This window comes from Danio aesculapii, chromosome 11, assembly GCF_903798145.1.
Source record: "Danio aesculapii chromosome 11, fDanAes4.1, whole genome shotgun sequence".
In the NCBI taxonomy this organism is placed as follows: domain Eukaryota; kingdom Metazoa; phylum Chordata; class Actinopteri; order Cypriniformes; family Danionidae; genus Danio; species Danio aesculapii.
Window position 1 is genome coordinate 27,320,012 of NC_079445.1, and position 17,300 is coordinate 27,337,311.

The following is a 17,300-nucleotide window of genomic DNA, read 5'->3' on the forward strand; positions in this document are numbered from 1 at the left end:
TTCATTCATTCATTCATTCACACCAACACAGGAAGGAGCTTTAAATGTAGATTCATATCTGCCTTGCTTTTCCACTTCAACAATCTTATCAAGTTCTCCATGCTAATAAGACAGATCCGGGGGAAAACGGAGCCAAGAGACTGTCAACACAGGGGCCTTCGGTCAAAAGCTAAAACAGCGAGACCCTCCCCTGCCTGTGAAAACTACATGCTTTACCACAGCCTAACAGAAAATGCACAGCGATCCTAACTGATTATGATCATTCACCCTGCGTCCCTTACAGCACTTCACCCTAAAAACTAATAAGTGTCATCAATCTGCAGCTAGATAATTTGCAAATTACTGACAACTGTTGTGTGTTATCATGTTTAATGTTGTTGCACAAGTCCAATGTTCCTTCAGGAGCGATCCTTAGGGGAGTTTCTCGCTTTGATAAGCAGCCTAGGCTTTTTTTGGTGCAACAATTTCCTCTCTAGCGCTCAATTCGAATATCACTGGCTGATGAAATCTGGGATCAACAGCAAACCCCGAACAAGACCATTACATTGGCTCACAAAACGCTACGAGTGTCGAGGAGGACTTGCTGGATGTATGGAGGAGTCCCTGAGGATTTCGTTTCTCCATCTAATCTAATGCCACCCCAAGCCGGAAGGAAACGTTGAGGTACATTGATTCACATGCTATAACGCTGCAGCACCGAGCCAGGATCTAATTAAGCCTGTTAATAATCCTAGTGCTGAAACACCCATAAATGTTCAGCCGAACGGATACTGCAGCAGCCGTGTTTCTGTTCGCATTTCTGTCACAATTTAATGGTGGCCACAATTGATACCAATACAGATCTGTTCTGTAAAGTGAATCTGTCCTTTAAGAGAATATATATATATATATATATATATATATATATATATATATATATATATATATATATATATATATATATATATATGTATTGTAGAGATGTAGAGACGTTTGGGTCTAAATTGATGGAAAAACGTCCAGTGTCTCACTGAAGTGTCAAGTAGAAAGATGGTACAAAAATATGTCTTATTTTATAAAACTTGATCCTTCAGCACTTGAGCAAAAAGTCAGCTCTCTCTAGATGATAAAAAGACTTTCAAAGTAGAAGGTTTAATATTTCATTGTGCCGTTTGTTTATGGGCATGCTTTTTTATCTAAAAAGACATCCACATGATGAGATGTTAAGAAACAGAAGGCTTATGCACACTTTTTTGTGTTTTTATAAGTTATGATGTACTGAACAAGAAAACTGATGTCCAAACAAAAAAATATTTCATTATTCTTGCTGACAAACGCTCAAATGAACCTGTAACATATTTCAGTTGATATTTTAATTTGCCACTGTCTTGATTTCAGCAAATAAATATCCAAAGGAATAATAAATTACTTGTTGTCCTAGTGATTACAGTATTTCATTATATGCTTAAGTCAGCAATATATTAGGAGAGATTCGCAAGAGGCTGCGATATGAAATATATATTTTTTAACTTCCCCTACCCAGAGCAAATGCATGACTGCCGTCTGTGTGTGACAGTCTTACTAGCCAATTGAGTGAGCACACTTTCGTTCTGCCCAATGAGAATTACTCAACCGAACTACCTGTATGCAGAATGCCCACAATAAAAAAAAACCCAAACAAAACGAGTGGGATGATGAGCTGCCACTTCAGAAGCATTAATAAACAAATTAATATCACAGAAAAACAGCATGTCAGTAATATATTGGTTTCAAAGTCACAGACACCAAACAAAATTGTTGCCACTGCACGAGGAAATACAACAACCAGCACCTAAAAAAGGACCACAGGCGGCTATATGTCTTGCTAAAAAGTCAACCAAAAGTATTGCCAGTGACACTCAATCCAGTGACTAGCAACAGAAAAGTACCAAAGTACAATTTCAGAGCTGTTTGCTAATATAAGTTGATATCTTTTCAGTTCCACTCATTGAATTTTAGCAGTAAGAAGCTACAATACAGAATATTGAGCTGAAGCTTGACTACAAGATTAAATCGCAAATCAAACTGAAATCGCAATATCTGTCCAAAAATTATCAATTAGATATTTTCCCTGAATCGCACAGCCCTATATATATATTATGTCTTAGGGCTGTGCGATTATACATATTATATATATATATATATATATTAGGGGTTGAATGACTTCAGAAGTCAACTATTATGTTATCAAAGTCAAGTCGACATTGACTGGTCGCTGGTGACATCATCAATAAAAACAAGAGGCAAATATTTTGCAACACGCAACAATTTTTTATTTATTTTCAGTTGCAAAAAAATTCAACATTGCCCATTACTAATTTTATTGGACAACTGGTCCACTGTCAGCACTGTTCATTTTCTTAATAATGCAACATTACCACCCGGGTTAATATTAGTGCAAAGTAAATGTAGTCAACATATCGATCATGGCTCATACTAGTAAGAATGTAATAATAACAGATATATTTAGTGAAAAAGTAATGCATACATTGTCAGCGCACAGTACATCGAACACTAATTCATGGCAAGTTATTTCATAACAACATAAAGCATGAAATATTAAGGTGTCGACTCTCCATCAGAGTCCTACTCAGATGCAGATTTCACCATTTTAATGTGTACAGGTTAAAAAGCTGTTCAAGTCACGCCTTTTTCATGGTTACCGGCTCATCTAATCGAAAATAATCTAATCGGTTATCGGAAATCTCCTTTCACTGCATGTATCTACTTGCGCTCACCTGGGATGATGTTTACACATAAAGTTTGCCACACCTCGACGGCTGCACGCTTGACGGTTTCACGGTTTATTCACAAAACATGTCAGCGGCAACGTGTCACAGAGGACAACAGCCAATCACATTACTGTTCCAGTGTTGCGTAAACGTGACTGGCTATCATCTGTTCCGAGAATATTTGCATAGCGTGATCTAACTGGCTTACACCTGTTTGACGTTTTAAAGTGCTCTCAAAGTTCATGTGAATATCTGACGCTGACATATAAAAATAACATTTAAATTAATACCAATAATGCGAGTGCAGTTTCATTTGACGAACCTACATTTTTGTGTAAGCTGCCATGTAGTTCATACATACATACATACAGTACATACAGTGCATACACACATACATACACACATACATACATACATACACACATACACACATACATAAATACATACATACACACACACATACATACATACACAAACTCTCAATTCTAGACAAAGAATAAAAACATGACAAACTAAAAAGTAAAATCTTTCAATGGTACGTCCCTGATTACACAATGCCCTTGTACGTAAACTTAAAAGCTTAAAAATAATCCACATAATCCAAAAATCAGCCCTAGAAAAAACAACCCTTCAGTGTTCGTGTTTCCAAGAAATCCCCAATGAGGGAAACAGCTTACAAGCCTACGATGGGGACAATGAGGATGTCCATCTGAAAAGCTAATGTGTGTCTGAGAAAATGCAAACAAGCATGCATGACTTAGCTGTGGAAATGACATATGTCTGTTCAATAGCGTGCATCGCGATGTTTGACATGGCAATGAGAAATGCAGTTCTCCGAGCATCTACTACAAGCATCAGGGTGACAGCAGATCCACAAAGAAAGTGTCCTCTCTTAACCTACCTGACATTTGAGACACGCAGGCCCTCACTTTCATTCCTGTGGGGGCACAAAGAGAGACACAGTGTTAGAAACCACTAGAAAGTTAAAAGAGACACTGAAAAACTTTGACAAATATCAAACTTGAGAATAAAAGAAAAGAGAATTCTCATTGTATCAATAGAGTACAATATTTGCTATATGCTAACTGATTTGACAAATTAGGAGCCAATGGAACAACATTCAGAATAATCAATTTATGAATAACTGACTATGAAGACTATGAAGTGGGAATTCTGTTCTGTAGTCAGACTTATGTACTAAGACACTTTAATGTATGTATCAAAAAACACATAAAACTAGCATAATAGGCTTATTCAAGTATTTAAATATTATTATAAATCATATTTTATACATGAATTAATTACTATTAGTAACACCACAGTAGTCTGGTTCACATATCCAAGTTGTGTAATCTCTAAACATTACTTCATGAAAATCATAAAAAAAAAACATACAACACAACCAGACCAGAGTAATAAGAGTAAAAGAAATTACTCGTTTGAGCCACAGCTTTAATATATCACTCAAAAACTTTCAAAACACAAACTTTAAATCACAATTTAAGGTCACAATTTAAATCAGTATGGTAAATCCTTTATAGAGTTAACTGAGCAGAATCCTACAATCACGTCATAAACATGTGAATTGCAAGTATATGAAGTTTTTTTTTTACATGATTGACAAGATCTGCAGAAAACAACCCAAAACAATGATAAAATAAACCTTTAATTTGGCCATATTGCATGATTGTTGCATGTACTTTTAAAATCATTGTTTCTTATTTCAAACAAGCATGTCATAAAAATATATATTGTGTGTATAATATATATATATATATATATATATATATATATATATATATATATATATATATATATATATATATATATACACGCACAATATATATTTTTATGGCAAATAATTTCATACATATATATATTATTTGCCATGACTGACAAGATGAGGAGTAAACAACCCAAGGCTAATCATAAATCCTTCTTTAAGAAGCAAAGAAGCATTCGTTATTCTGTGAAAACCCAGTGGCGATCAGATCCTCAACCAGCATCATCCTCTCCGTATTTGATGGAGCGCTCTAATATTCACATTTGTGACTGGCAGATTACCTCAGGCATCCCCTAGCCCAAGCCCTTGTTCAATAATTCACCAGTTTAGGTAAGGGTTTTTTTTTTTTGAGAGAATGGTTTTTCTAGAAACACTATGGTTCACACTGGACTAAAGATGTCGAAAGAAGTCAAAGGCCCCTTTCAGATTTTCAGTCCAAATCCAACTGCAATCTGAATGGCAATGAAAAACATTAAATATTTTTTTTGCAAATCCATTCTTCACTACATTCATGTGTTTTGAAATACTATTCAAATCAATTTAAGTCTGACCATTCGGATCAGATTTGCACCATTAAAAAGTAAACAAATAAGCTGACTAGGCATGGGCCAGTATAAGATTCTGACAGCATCATAACCTTGGATAAAAATATCATGGTTTCACAGTATTCTGATTTCTGTTCTTTTGTACTTTTTTACCCTTTGAAAACAATATATTTTATTTTAAGAAACATTTCAAATATTTTGGAACAGTAAACATGTCAGGCTAAATAATTAAAATAAATAATTAAAATCTGTGTTTTTGAAACTATTGAAGACAACAGAAGTCAATTCTGCTGTCTTCAATGGTTTCAAAAACACAGATTTTTTTACAAGTTAAAAAGAGATCTTTGGACATCTTTCTTTTCTTTGGATATACGCCACTCCAATGTTCACTTTTCTGCTAAAAACCTAAATGTGAAACTAAATAAAATAGGCGTAAAAACACGTAAAAACAACAAACAACAACTTACACATGCTATTAGTATAAAATAACATTTTTGCCTTGACTTCCAAACCGCAGTAAACCTTGAAACCAGCTATCGTTCAAAAACTAAATTTGGCATTATATAAACAAAACGAATGACCCAAAAGTTTAGATTGGTCAGAAATGTTTAACAAAATATAATTTTTCCATGATCAAGTGATGAGACCCAGATGACCCAGACAACATATGTACATCTACAAGATGTATTTTAAAGTCTTGAAAACAAAGGTCTGATGAGTCAATGCCAATGGCGTAGTGGTAAGTGCATTATTGCATGGCACTCAAAGCGACCCGAGTTCACTTCCCGCCTATGCCAATACTTCCCCTCTCTTTGCTCCCCACGCTTTCCCATCTATAATCTCTATTGTTCTATCAATTAAAACTGAAAACCCCAAAAATTATTTAAAAAAAACGGTCTGCTGAACGAATTTGTAAGATACACGATTTTATTTAATGTCTGAAAATTGACATTTAATGGACATTTTGCAGTTGAGCAAACAGTCAAATAAATGTGTCAAAGATGTAAACACAAACATCAAATAGACGTCTTTGCGATGACTTTTTGCTATCATGGAAAATGCATTTGCAGCCCAATCTGAAAGCCACATTCAGAAATAAATACCTTTTGTAAGCCTTTTTTTAATCAAAAACACTGAGGATACAGCTAAGTGAAAAAAAACACACCAAGGATAGCGATCACACTTTATTAAACACTACAGTTCTCACTACACACTCTCAGACAGCTGGAAAGAAAACTGGTTCTGATCCTATTAAAAAACAAATAGTCAATCCAAATGAGAATGGATCTGAGAGCTGTTGAAGTGTCCAGACTGGACAGTATTGACAAGTCCCCACAAAAGTCAAAAAGCTGCGATTTCATCCTTACTATTGGTCGACCCTTTTACCTCCACAACTGCATCTTTGCTATTCCCGTCTAGGTATTTGTCTGCCTTCAAAACTCAATTTGTCATATTCTGTGCAAGCTGCCAGCAGATTCATATGTCAATGAATGAAACGAACCGCTGACATAGCAGTTAGCGCTCTAGCTCGCCTGTCTGGAGTGAGAGGATAAACCAATGAAAATATATTGGTAGAACTTGGTCGTAATTTTAAATGTTAGTAGAATTGAAACAAATGGATGTAAATAATATAAATTAGAGTAACTGAGAATTGCTAACTGTAATCTAGCATAAACCACCACTGGATTGTCAATAATACTTTGTCATATAAAAAACATCACCTAATTTATAGTATTTCCATAGATTTGTTTTGTTTTTGCTAATTACTGACACTGCTAATTGTAAGTTAACATAAACTATAGTGGGGTCATATGAATTCCATTTGTTTCACTTCTAATTACTGAGACTGCTAAATGAAAATTTGAATAAACCAACAGTGGGTTGTCAATAATACTTCATCATAGACTTAAACAAAAAAACATTACCTAATTTAGTATTTCCCTAGATTTTTTTTGTTTTTGCTAATTGCAAGTTAGCACAAAGTACAGTGGGGTCATATGAATTCCATTTGTTTCAATTCTGCTAATTACTAAGAATTGCTAACTGTAAGCTAGCATAAACCACCACATGACTGTCAAAAAAATAATAATAATAAAAAAAATAAATAAATATATAAATAATAATAATAAATAAATAAATAATAATAATATTATATATATATATATATATATATATATATATATATATATATATATATATATATATATATATATATATATATATATATATATATATATACATAGTGCTCAGTGCTGTCAATCGATGAAAAAAATGTACTAATTAATCACCTTTTTTATTTGCAATTAATCACGATTAATCACGATTAATCACATTTAAAAGACTGAAACTTGTAATTTTGGCTATTCAAATGTAAAATTAACGTAAACGCAAGACAAAAAACTATTAAATTCAAAATATAGTTGTTTATTCGAATTTTTGTTTAACTTGTAACACAGATTTCTTGATGTAAACAACATACCCACAATAAAGCACCAAGATCCTGGCTTGACAGCCATATTTATTACAGAAATAAAAACACAGGCATGTTAATGCCATTTGAATTTCAAAACAATCAATTCCATTAAAGAAAAAATTTATTTCCATGTTGGATTCTAAGTGGACTGCAAAAAAAGCGCCAAAATACAAGAATTGCAAATATGGAAATTGGAAAATTATAATAATAATAAAGTATTGAATACAAACAAGTATACTCATTGAAAAGTTGTATTGCTGAGAGTTGAGGACATAATTATAAATATATATATATATATATATATATATATATATATATATATATATATATATATATATATATATATGAGCAATTCCAAGCAAATGACAACATTGCCATGAAAAAGTTTTCACCAAAATATGGAAACCGTTTCTTCATTTATTTTCTTGTATGTAGGCTTGTATTTTACAGTGCTTTAAAATACTCAAAAATGTCTCTGTCAGTGTTTTCAAACAATTATATTTGATTTACCAAAGTCACACAAGAGGCAATTTCACATCTGTCACATCCATAACGGAGAGACGTCACATCCATAACGGCACATTTCCTCATAAATGAAAAAAAGTTAAATAAAATAAAGTCAATCATTTTTGTTCTATAGAGAGATCATCCTTTAGATGATCATTATTTCGTTTAGGTTGTGCAGTTTAATACACAGAATTTCTACAAAGCATGTTTTATACTGTAAACTCAAACTTTTTTGGTCACATTTTCCTTGATTTGTTTTGTTTTTGCTAATTACTGACACTGCTAATTGTAAGTTAGCATAAACTATAACGGGGTCATATGAATTCCATTGTTTCAATTCTGCTAATTACTGAAACTGCTAATTGTAAGTTAGCATAAAACACCACATGGTTGTCAATAATACTTTATCATATACTTAAACAAAAAGCATCACCTAACTTACAGTATTTCCCTAGATTTGTTTTGCTAATTGATGACACTGTTAATTGCAAGTTAGCATACACTGTAGCCGGGTCGCCGGTAATTCTTGGACCTAAACAAATCTAATTACCATAATTGTTTAAGTTTTAAGAAATTATATTTCACAGTTTATTACTGACACTGCTAATTGTAAGTGCAGCTTGAAATACACCACGCTGTATTTACTAATTGAACAGTATATTCTGTTCTAAACGTATATAAACGTTTATTGTGATCTAAAAAAAAGTACAAATATTCCTTATTTAGAAGAACAAAGAGATAATAAAGCAGCCCAAGAGGGTCATAAGTGGTTCATTGTAATGGTTTAGTGGGTGTTGGTTTTAAAAAAGTGATATGATAGTGCCAGGCTAATATAATACAGTAATAGGCAAATTAAGCAATTAAGCAAATGAGGCAATGCTGGAGGGAAAGAAAAGACCACAGTGTCACAAATGCACCTGTACTTTGCACGACATTGCTAGTGGTACCTAACAGGACAAAATGAACCTTACTGAGCTCACATTACCGCACTTATGAATATTTTGATTTGTTGGCGGTGGTATGATAAGCTATTATGTGGTCTAGAGGGAAAAGAATAATTAAATGAATAATTGAAAAACATAATAATAATGGAGCACAAAAGTGATCACATACTTTTCAGCTGCCTTGGTTCTAGAAGTATTAAAAACAAGGGAAAAAACTGTGCATAATTTATGAGTCAAAGAATTAGTGTGATAATAACATACATCACAACAATGGCAAAGCTATGTAACTAGTGAGTTTAATAAGATACATTTTTTATAAATTAATTTTTATTTAGCAAGGGTTTGCATAAATAGTTTCATGCTGAAAAAAAATAAGAGTTTCCACAACAGTAAGTAGCAATGTTTTCAATATTTTTAATAATAATAAATATTTCTTGAACAACAAATCAGCATGTAAGTTTGATTTCTGAAGGATCATGTGACCTTTTTACATTTTCCTAGTCAAAAATGTATGACAATACAACATAATCAAATCAAAACAATGGCAATTACATGAAACTACTCATATATGAGCCTAAATAAATTCAAATATACACTCAGTGGCCACTTTATTAGGTTCACCTGTCTAACTGCTCGTTAACGCAAAATTCTTATTAGACAATCACAGGGCAGAACTCAATGCATTTCAGCATAAAGACATGGTTAAATCGATCAAACCGGGCATCAGAAGGGGGAAGAAAGGTGATTTAAGTGACTTGGTCATGTGGCATGGTTGTTGGTGCCAGACGGGCTGATCTAAGTATTTCAGAAACTGCTGATCTACTGGGATTGTCACGCACAACCATCTCTAGGGTTTACAGAGAATGAAGAGAAAAATATAAGAGAAAAAATATCCATAGAGTAATAAATATAAAAGAGAAAAAATAAATATAAAAATAATAAAAGAGAAAATATCCAGTGAGCGGCAGTTCTGTGGGTGCATGATGCCAGAGGTCAGAGGAGAATGGCCAGACAACAGTAACTCAAATAATCACTTGTTACAACAGAGGCATGCAGAAAAGCGCATAACACGTCAAACCTTGAGGCGGATGGGCTACAGCAGCAGAAGACATCAATGGCTGCCACTCCTGTCAGCTAAGAACAGGAAACGGAAACTTCAATTTGCACAGACTCACCAAAATTGGACAATAGAAGATTGGAAAATTGTTGCCTGGTCTGATGAGTCTTGATTTCTGCTGCGACATTCAGATGGTAGGGTCAGAATTTGGCGTCAACAACATTAAAGCATGGATCCATTCTGCCTCGTATCAACGGTTTAGACTGGTGGTGGAGGCGTAATGGTGTGGGGATATTTTTTGGCACACTTTGGGCCCATTAGTACCAATTAAGCATCATGCCAACGCCACAGCCTACCTGAGTATTGTTGCTGATCATGTCCATAACTTTATAACCACAGTGTACCCATCTTCTGTTGGCTACTTCCAACAGGATAACGCACCATGTCATAAAGCATGAATCATCTCAGACTGGTTTCTTGAACATAACAATGAGTTCACTGTACTCAAATGGCCTCCACAGTTACCAGGTCAATCCAATAGAGCACCTTTGGGATGTGGTGAAACAGGAGATTCGTATTACGGATGTGCAGCCGACAAATCTGCAGCAACTGCGTGATGCTATCATGTCATTACGGACCAAAATCTTAAGGGATATTTCCAGTACCTTGTTGAATCTATGCCATAAAGGATTAAGGCAGTTCTGAAGGCAAAAGGGGGTACCTAATAAAGCGGCCAGTAAGTGTATAAGTAAAAAATCTCAAATATGTCGTTTTTTTGATTAATAAGTAAATATAAATATACATTATTCATTGCCATTTTAAAATTTCAGTACGATTTTTTAAATAAATCAGTTTATTTATTCAGCGGGTGTAACAAATTGTTAAAAATCATATTTTTTATCCAGAAAAAAGGTATATAAAAATAATAATTATGTATTACCTGACATGAGGACCAAAGGAATGCCTGCTAAAAGAATTTTATTCACATTTAAACTGAAAACAGTCATTTTTAATGTCAATTTCACAATGGTAAAGAATTCTTGATCAAATGAATTCATTTAGCTTCTTTAAAAAATAACTTTTGCTAAATTAAAACCCCAAACGACTGAAGTAGCAAAGTTTAAGGCCGACTAAATCAAAACTAACGATTTTTTAAGTTCATTGCTACTATTTCTCACACTGACTTGCGGATTTTACAGAAGCATATACCGTTGCTTCATCTCAGAGCTCATAGTAGATGAGCCTTGAAAGGTTTCAGAGCTGAAAATCAATTTCTCTATGGAGAAAATGAATGAGATTTTTACTCAGAAACCCTACTGTTGAACTCTACAGGAACAACAGCAACAAACAAACATCACACTATGACTGTTCAAACCAAACTGATGCCACTGCACTTCACTGAAACAACATGAAAGTCACGATAGGAAACATGAAACCTCTGGCAGACAGTTGGCTAGAAGACATGACCTGTTTATTCTTGACAGAAATTGATTTTAAGCAACAACAAAAAAAGGGAAACCGAGAGTGTTTCTTCTCATTCTCTTTTCCTGCAGCAGAAACACTGCATTCTTTTCAATGCTCTCAGTAGACTGCTATGCAGATGCAATTTTTGCTATGCCTTTGATAACAGATCTTAAGTCAGCTCTGGTGAACCACCAGCCAAAACCGGGTCAGGTACTTTAAACTTGAAATAAAACATTTGAGCATTTAGAAAACATGCAGGAATGTCTCAGTTAATAAATGTGCTGATAAATGTAAATGTGATGATAATCTGCCCTATTTGCCTAGATCAGAACGATTATTTACAAAGTTAATCTACTAACATTTTTCACTCAAGAGCAATGAGTGATTTCTGTTTGATTCATGGTAAAAGCAAAAGGTACTAGCAGATGTTGCTTTATTAATATGCAGAACTGATAACATGATTTCCTTCCCAGCTGTTTGTGCACAGACATAACTGACTGCGTTTATGTGAACTTTTTTTTAACAAACCATGTGTGAATCTGAGTTTACAAACATTAAAAGAACCTTATTCAAGACTGTCGCAATATTCAACTTCAGATAGCAAACTTCATGTGTGTATATTTATTATAAATATTACAAATATTATTATATTATATTTCAGCAACATAGTTTAAGCTAACCCCCCTGGCAGTAAATGGGTTAGTTTGACTATAAATCTATGTGCTTTTGGAAGCTTCAAAATAAAAGCCACTATCCAACACCATTATACAGCACGGAAAAGCCAGAATAAAATGTCAAATTGCTGTGCTTGTCTGACAGAAATATACTATATACACTGGGGATGGCTTGAGGGTGAGTAAATAATATTGTTCATGCCCCTTGATGAACTGAGGTATTGAATGAGAATAAGATGTATAGAGAATAAGATGAATGAGAATAAGATGTATATGAGAATAAGAGAATAAGATGTGACAAACCTCATCAAGATGGCGCCGCGGATGGCCGCTTCGGCGGGGGGCTCTCCAGTGTTTGCACTGTTTTTGTTAGTCTGTCCTGTTTTATGTTTGTCAAACACGATCAGTTACACCAGGGACGAGCTGCTGAACATTCGGCAGTGCACACCAACTAATCAAGAACTGGATTTTGATTTTTGTGGCGTTTTGCGGAACATTGTAGTCGGCGGAGCAGCCGCATTGTGGAAACGCTACAAGACGCGCAAGCGTGGGAAGCGAGCCGGCGCGCTCGTCAGGCTAAGACAGCGCGGCTTCAGAACGGCGCTGCCCAGCATTCACCTGGCGAATCTCCGCTCTCTTCCTAACAAAATGGACGAACTATTTCTGCTCACATGCAAAAACAAGAACTTTAACAACTCTGCTGTCCTGTGTTTCACGGAAACCTGGCTAAACGAAGCCATTCCGGACAGCGCATTAAACCTACCGGACTTTCAGCTGTACAGAGCAGATCGCGATACGGAGTCAACGGGCAAAACGCGCGGTGGTGGGACATGCTTTTACATCAACAGAAGGTGGTGTACGGATGTAACTGTGTTAAAGAAGATGTGCTGTCCTGATGTGGAAGTGCTTTCATTAACTGTAAGCCGTTTTATTCACCAAGAGAGTTTTCCTCGTTCATTCTCGTCTGTGTTTACATTCCACCGCAAGCACACGTGAGTACTGCACTGCAACAGCTGGCTGATCTGATCACAGAGACAGAACAACAACACCCGGACTCTGCTTTATCATACTTGGGGACTTTAATCAGGCAAAACTCACACATGAGCTGCCTAAATTCAAACAGCACATTACATGCCCCACCAGAGGCAATAAAATTTTGGACCATTGCTACACCACAATAAAGGATGCATATCGCTCCGTCGCCAGAGCAGCTCTAGGACTCTCCGATCACTGCCTGGTTCATCTTATACCAACTTACAGGCAAAAACTTAAAACTACTAAGCCAGTATTAAGGACTGTCAAGAGATGGACCAACGACACAGAGCAGGTCTTACAAGCCTGTTTTGAATGCACTGACTGGGATGTTTTTGAAGCTGCAGCCACAGATCTGGACGAGCTCACAGAGACTGTAACATCATACATCAGTTTTCTGTGAGGAGTTATGCATCCCTACCAGGACCTACTTGTCATTTAACAATGATAAACCATGGTTCACACCAAAACTCAGACAGCTTCGTCAGGCCAAAGAGGATGCTTACAGGAGTGGTGACAGGATCCTGTACAATCGGGCCAGGAACACATTGACAAAGGAGATTGGTGTGGCTAAGAAAAGCTATGCCAAAAAGCTGCAAAACCAGTTTTCAGCTAACGACCCTGCATCAGTGTGGAGAGGCTTAAAAGATTTCACTAATTACAAGACACCGTCCCCCAGCATCGACAGCAATAAACATATTGCAAACGAGCTGAATATGTTCTACTGTAGGTTTGACACCTATGACCAGACACCTCACACCCACCCGGACCATCTCCCTACACAGCCATCAACACCACATCAACACAGCCCGGACCATCGCCCTACACGGCCATCAATACCACATCAACACAGCCCGGACCATCTCCCTACACAGCCATCAACACCACATAAACACAGCCCAGACCATCGCCCTACACAGCCATCAACACCTCCAGCCATCTTCCTCTCCCCCCCTGCTCTTCAGATCAGTGAGGAAAATGTGCGTCAGATCTTCAGTAAACAGAAGAGAAGGAAAGCACCAGGGCCAGATGGTGTCTCACCAGCCTGTCTGAGAACCTGCGCTGACCAGCTGGCTCCCATTTTCTCCCATATCTTCAATAGATCACTGGAACAGCGCAAAGTTCCATCCTGCTTTAAGCGCTCCACCATCATCCCAATCCCGAAGAAGCCAAAGATCACAGGACTCAATGACTACAGACCTGTGGCCTTAACATCTGTGGCCATGAAGTCATTCGAAAGACTGGTGCTAGCATATCTGAAGGACATCACTGGACCCCTGCTGGACCCCCTGCAGTTCGCCTATAGAGCAAACCGGTCTGTGGATGATGCAGTCAACATGGGACTGCATTATACCCTACAACATCTGGACAAACCAGGGAACTACGCAAGGATTCTGTTTGTGGACTTCAGTTCTGCCTTTAACACCATCGTCCCATCACTGCTTGAGTACAAATTGGCCCAGCTCTCTGTTCCTAGCTCTGTCTGTCAATGGATCACCAGCTTTCTGACAGATAGACAACAGCTAGTCAGAATGGGCAAAATCACATCCGACAGCCGCACCATCAGCACTGGTGCCCCCCAGGGATGTGTTCTTTCTCCACTGCTCTTCTCCTTGTACACCAACGACTGCACTGCAAAAGACCCCTCCATCAAACTCATTAAGTTTGCAGACGACACTACTGTTATCGGCCTCATCCAGAACGGTGACGAGTCTGCATACAGACAGGAGGTGGAGCGTCTGGCGTTATGGTGCAGATACAACAACCTGGAGCTGAACACGCTCAAAACAGTGGAGATGATAGTGGACTTCAGGAGAAACCCCCCTGCACTCCCCCCACTCACCATCATGAACAGCACTGTGGCTGCAGTAGAGTCATTCAGGTTCCTGGGCACCACCATCTCTCAGGATCTGAAGTGGGACATTCATATAGACTCTATTGTGAAGAAAGCCCAGCAGAGACTGTACTTCCTTCGTCAGCTGAGGAAGTTCAACCTGCCACAGGAGCTGCTCGTACAGTTCTACTCAGCTGTCATCCAATCCATCCTCTGCACTTCAATCACCGTCTGGTTCGGCTCAGCTGCCAAAACTGACCTCCGTAGACTACAGCGAATAGTCCGGACTGCTGAACGAATCACTGGCACAACCCTTCCTACACTTCAAGAACTGTACTCTTCCAGAGTGAGTAAAAGGGCTCGCAAAATCACTCTGGACGCCTCACACCCAGCACACTACCTGTTCGAACTGTTACCGTCTGGTCGGCGCTTCAGAGCACCGAGCACAAAAACAGCCAGACACAGGAAAAGTTTCTTTCCTCAGGCTGTCTACCTTATGAACAGTTAAATATTCCCCTACTGTGCAATAAATATGTGCAATACTTTCTCATACGCACTTGTACACAGCACCTTATATCAATATACAATGCAATACTTTCTACATTCGCACTTGTACACAGCACCTTGTAACCCGCATATTTATAACAATCTGTACATACAACTCAACATCCAGGTTTCTTCACTAACCGCATCTGTTTAATGTTCATCATTTTTTATTATTATTATTTTATTTTTTCAGATTATTTTGTGTTGTCACATGTCACTTTATGTACACTGGAAGCTTCTGTAGCCAAAACAAATTCCTTGTGTGTGTGAAGCACACTTGGCAATAAAACCGATTCTGATTCTGATTCTGATTCTGATTCTGATTCTGATTCTGATGTAAGGACTGGTGGAAGAGTGTTGTTTTAATGGAATTTGATAAGATCGAAAGGATCGAAAAATCGCTGTTTACATTGTAGACTCTTAAGCCTTTAGCCAGCACCCTGACGCGGATGCACTGGGGCACTGTTTTTCCACATGTCAATGTTTATGAATACATTACACCAAAATGAACACAAGTAATCTTGACAAACTGTACATCAGTTTAAAACTACAACCCTCAAGCACCCATTGCAGCTAGTTGTTTTTCAATGGGAAGCTTATAAAGAATGTATCTGCTAAATTTGTGTAAGTTGTACAGAAAACGCTTATGAGTTATGGAGTACATATCATCTTAATAAGACACACAAGCATTCATTGCTGTACATCACGGCTTATTTTGAAAGGTAAGAGACCACAGAAAAACATCCCATCGAGCACATTCAGTGCACTGACACAATAGTGTTGAATTATGGATGGTTATTTTTTTGTTTATGTTTCCATTTCTGCCGGAGACCTGTTTTATCATTGCTTTACCATGCTTTAGATAAAATGAGACCACAAACTGAAAAGTCAAAGCTATAGTTACTAAAATCTAAACAAAGCCGAGTGTTTTGACCCTCTGCATGTGCTATCATTGCATCACCAGCTTATCCACGTTTCCTCCGAAGTTTCATGTAATTTCAGGTGTTTCGTTTTTAATTTTTTGACTTAACTGCAGTTCGGCAGTTTCACTGTCATTCAGCCTCATATTTTTCATGCTCCGTGACGAACTGAGGTATTAAATGAGAATATGATGTAAGGACTGGTGGAAGAGTGTTGTTTTAATGGAATTTGATAGCACACGCCGACTGAAATGAAAAAACCTTGAATCTTAATCAAAGTATTGTAATAATCATTTTAAAATCAGAGTATTGGTGTCTATGTAAATGAACTCAGTGGAAGTGCTAGATGATGTCGCAAGCTGTCAAAGACTATGAGACTATGATTCTATGAGCCCTCAAATGCTTCATTAAATTTGACATGTTTCCCACCCTTACTTTTGTAACTTACTTAATTACTTAACTTTTGTAAAGCATCTGCTTCAATCCTTCCTCTTAAAATACAGCCAAACTTTAGAACGCTTAGTTTAAGCAAATTTAATGAGCACAAACGTGCGTGTTAATGACTTGTCTACGTGCATGCGTTTCCTAAGCAACAACAACGAACGCCTAACATTGCCGATTGTGTCCGTAACCTTCAAAGTTGTTAAAGATAAAGTGTTTAGAGATGGTGTGACACAACGCATACCTATGTGTGTCTGATGTTCCCCTGTGGCACCAGTGGGCACCGACGTTCATATGCTGATTCAGTACAGTCCATACTGGTTACATAGG

The 17,300-nt window shown here is 36.9% G+C and overlaps 1 protein-coding gene across 1 annotated transcript in view; it reads right to left on the reverse strand.

The window, feature by feature from the left end:
* The window catches only part of iqsec1b (IQ motif and Sec7 domain ArfGEF 1b), a 359,306-nt gene that overhangs the window by 258,564 nt on the left and 83,442 nt on the right, over positions 1-17,300 (reverse strand). Inside the window, 1 exon segment of the mRNA XM_056468517.1 lies at positions 3,652-3,687. Within this exon segment, the coding sequence (XP_056324492.1) occupies positions 3,652-3,687 (36 nt within the window).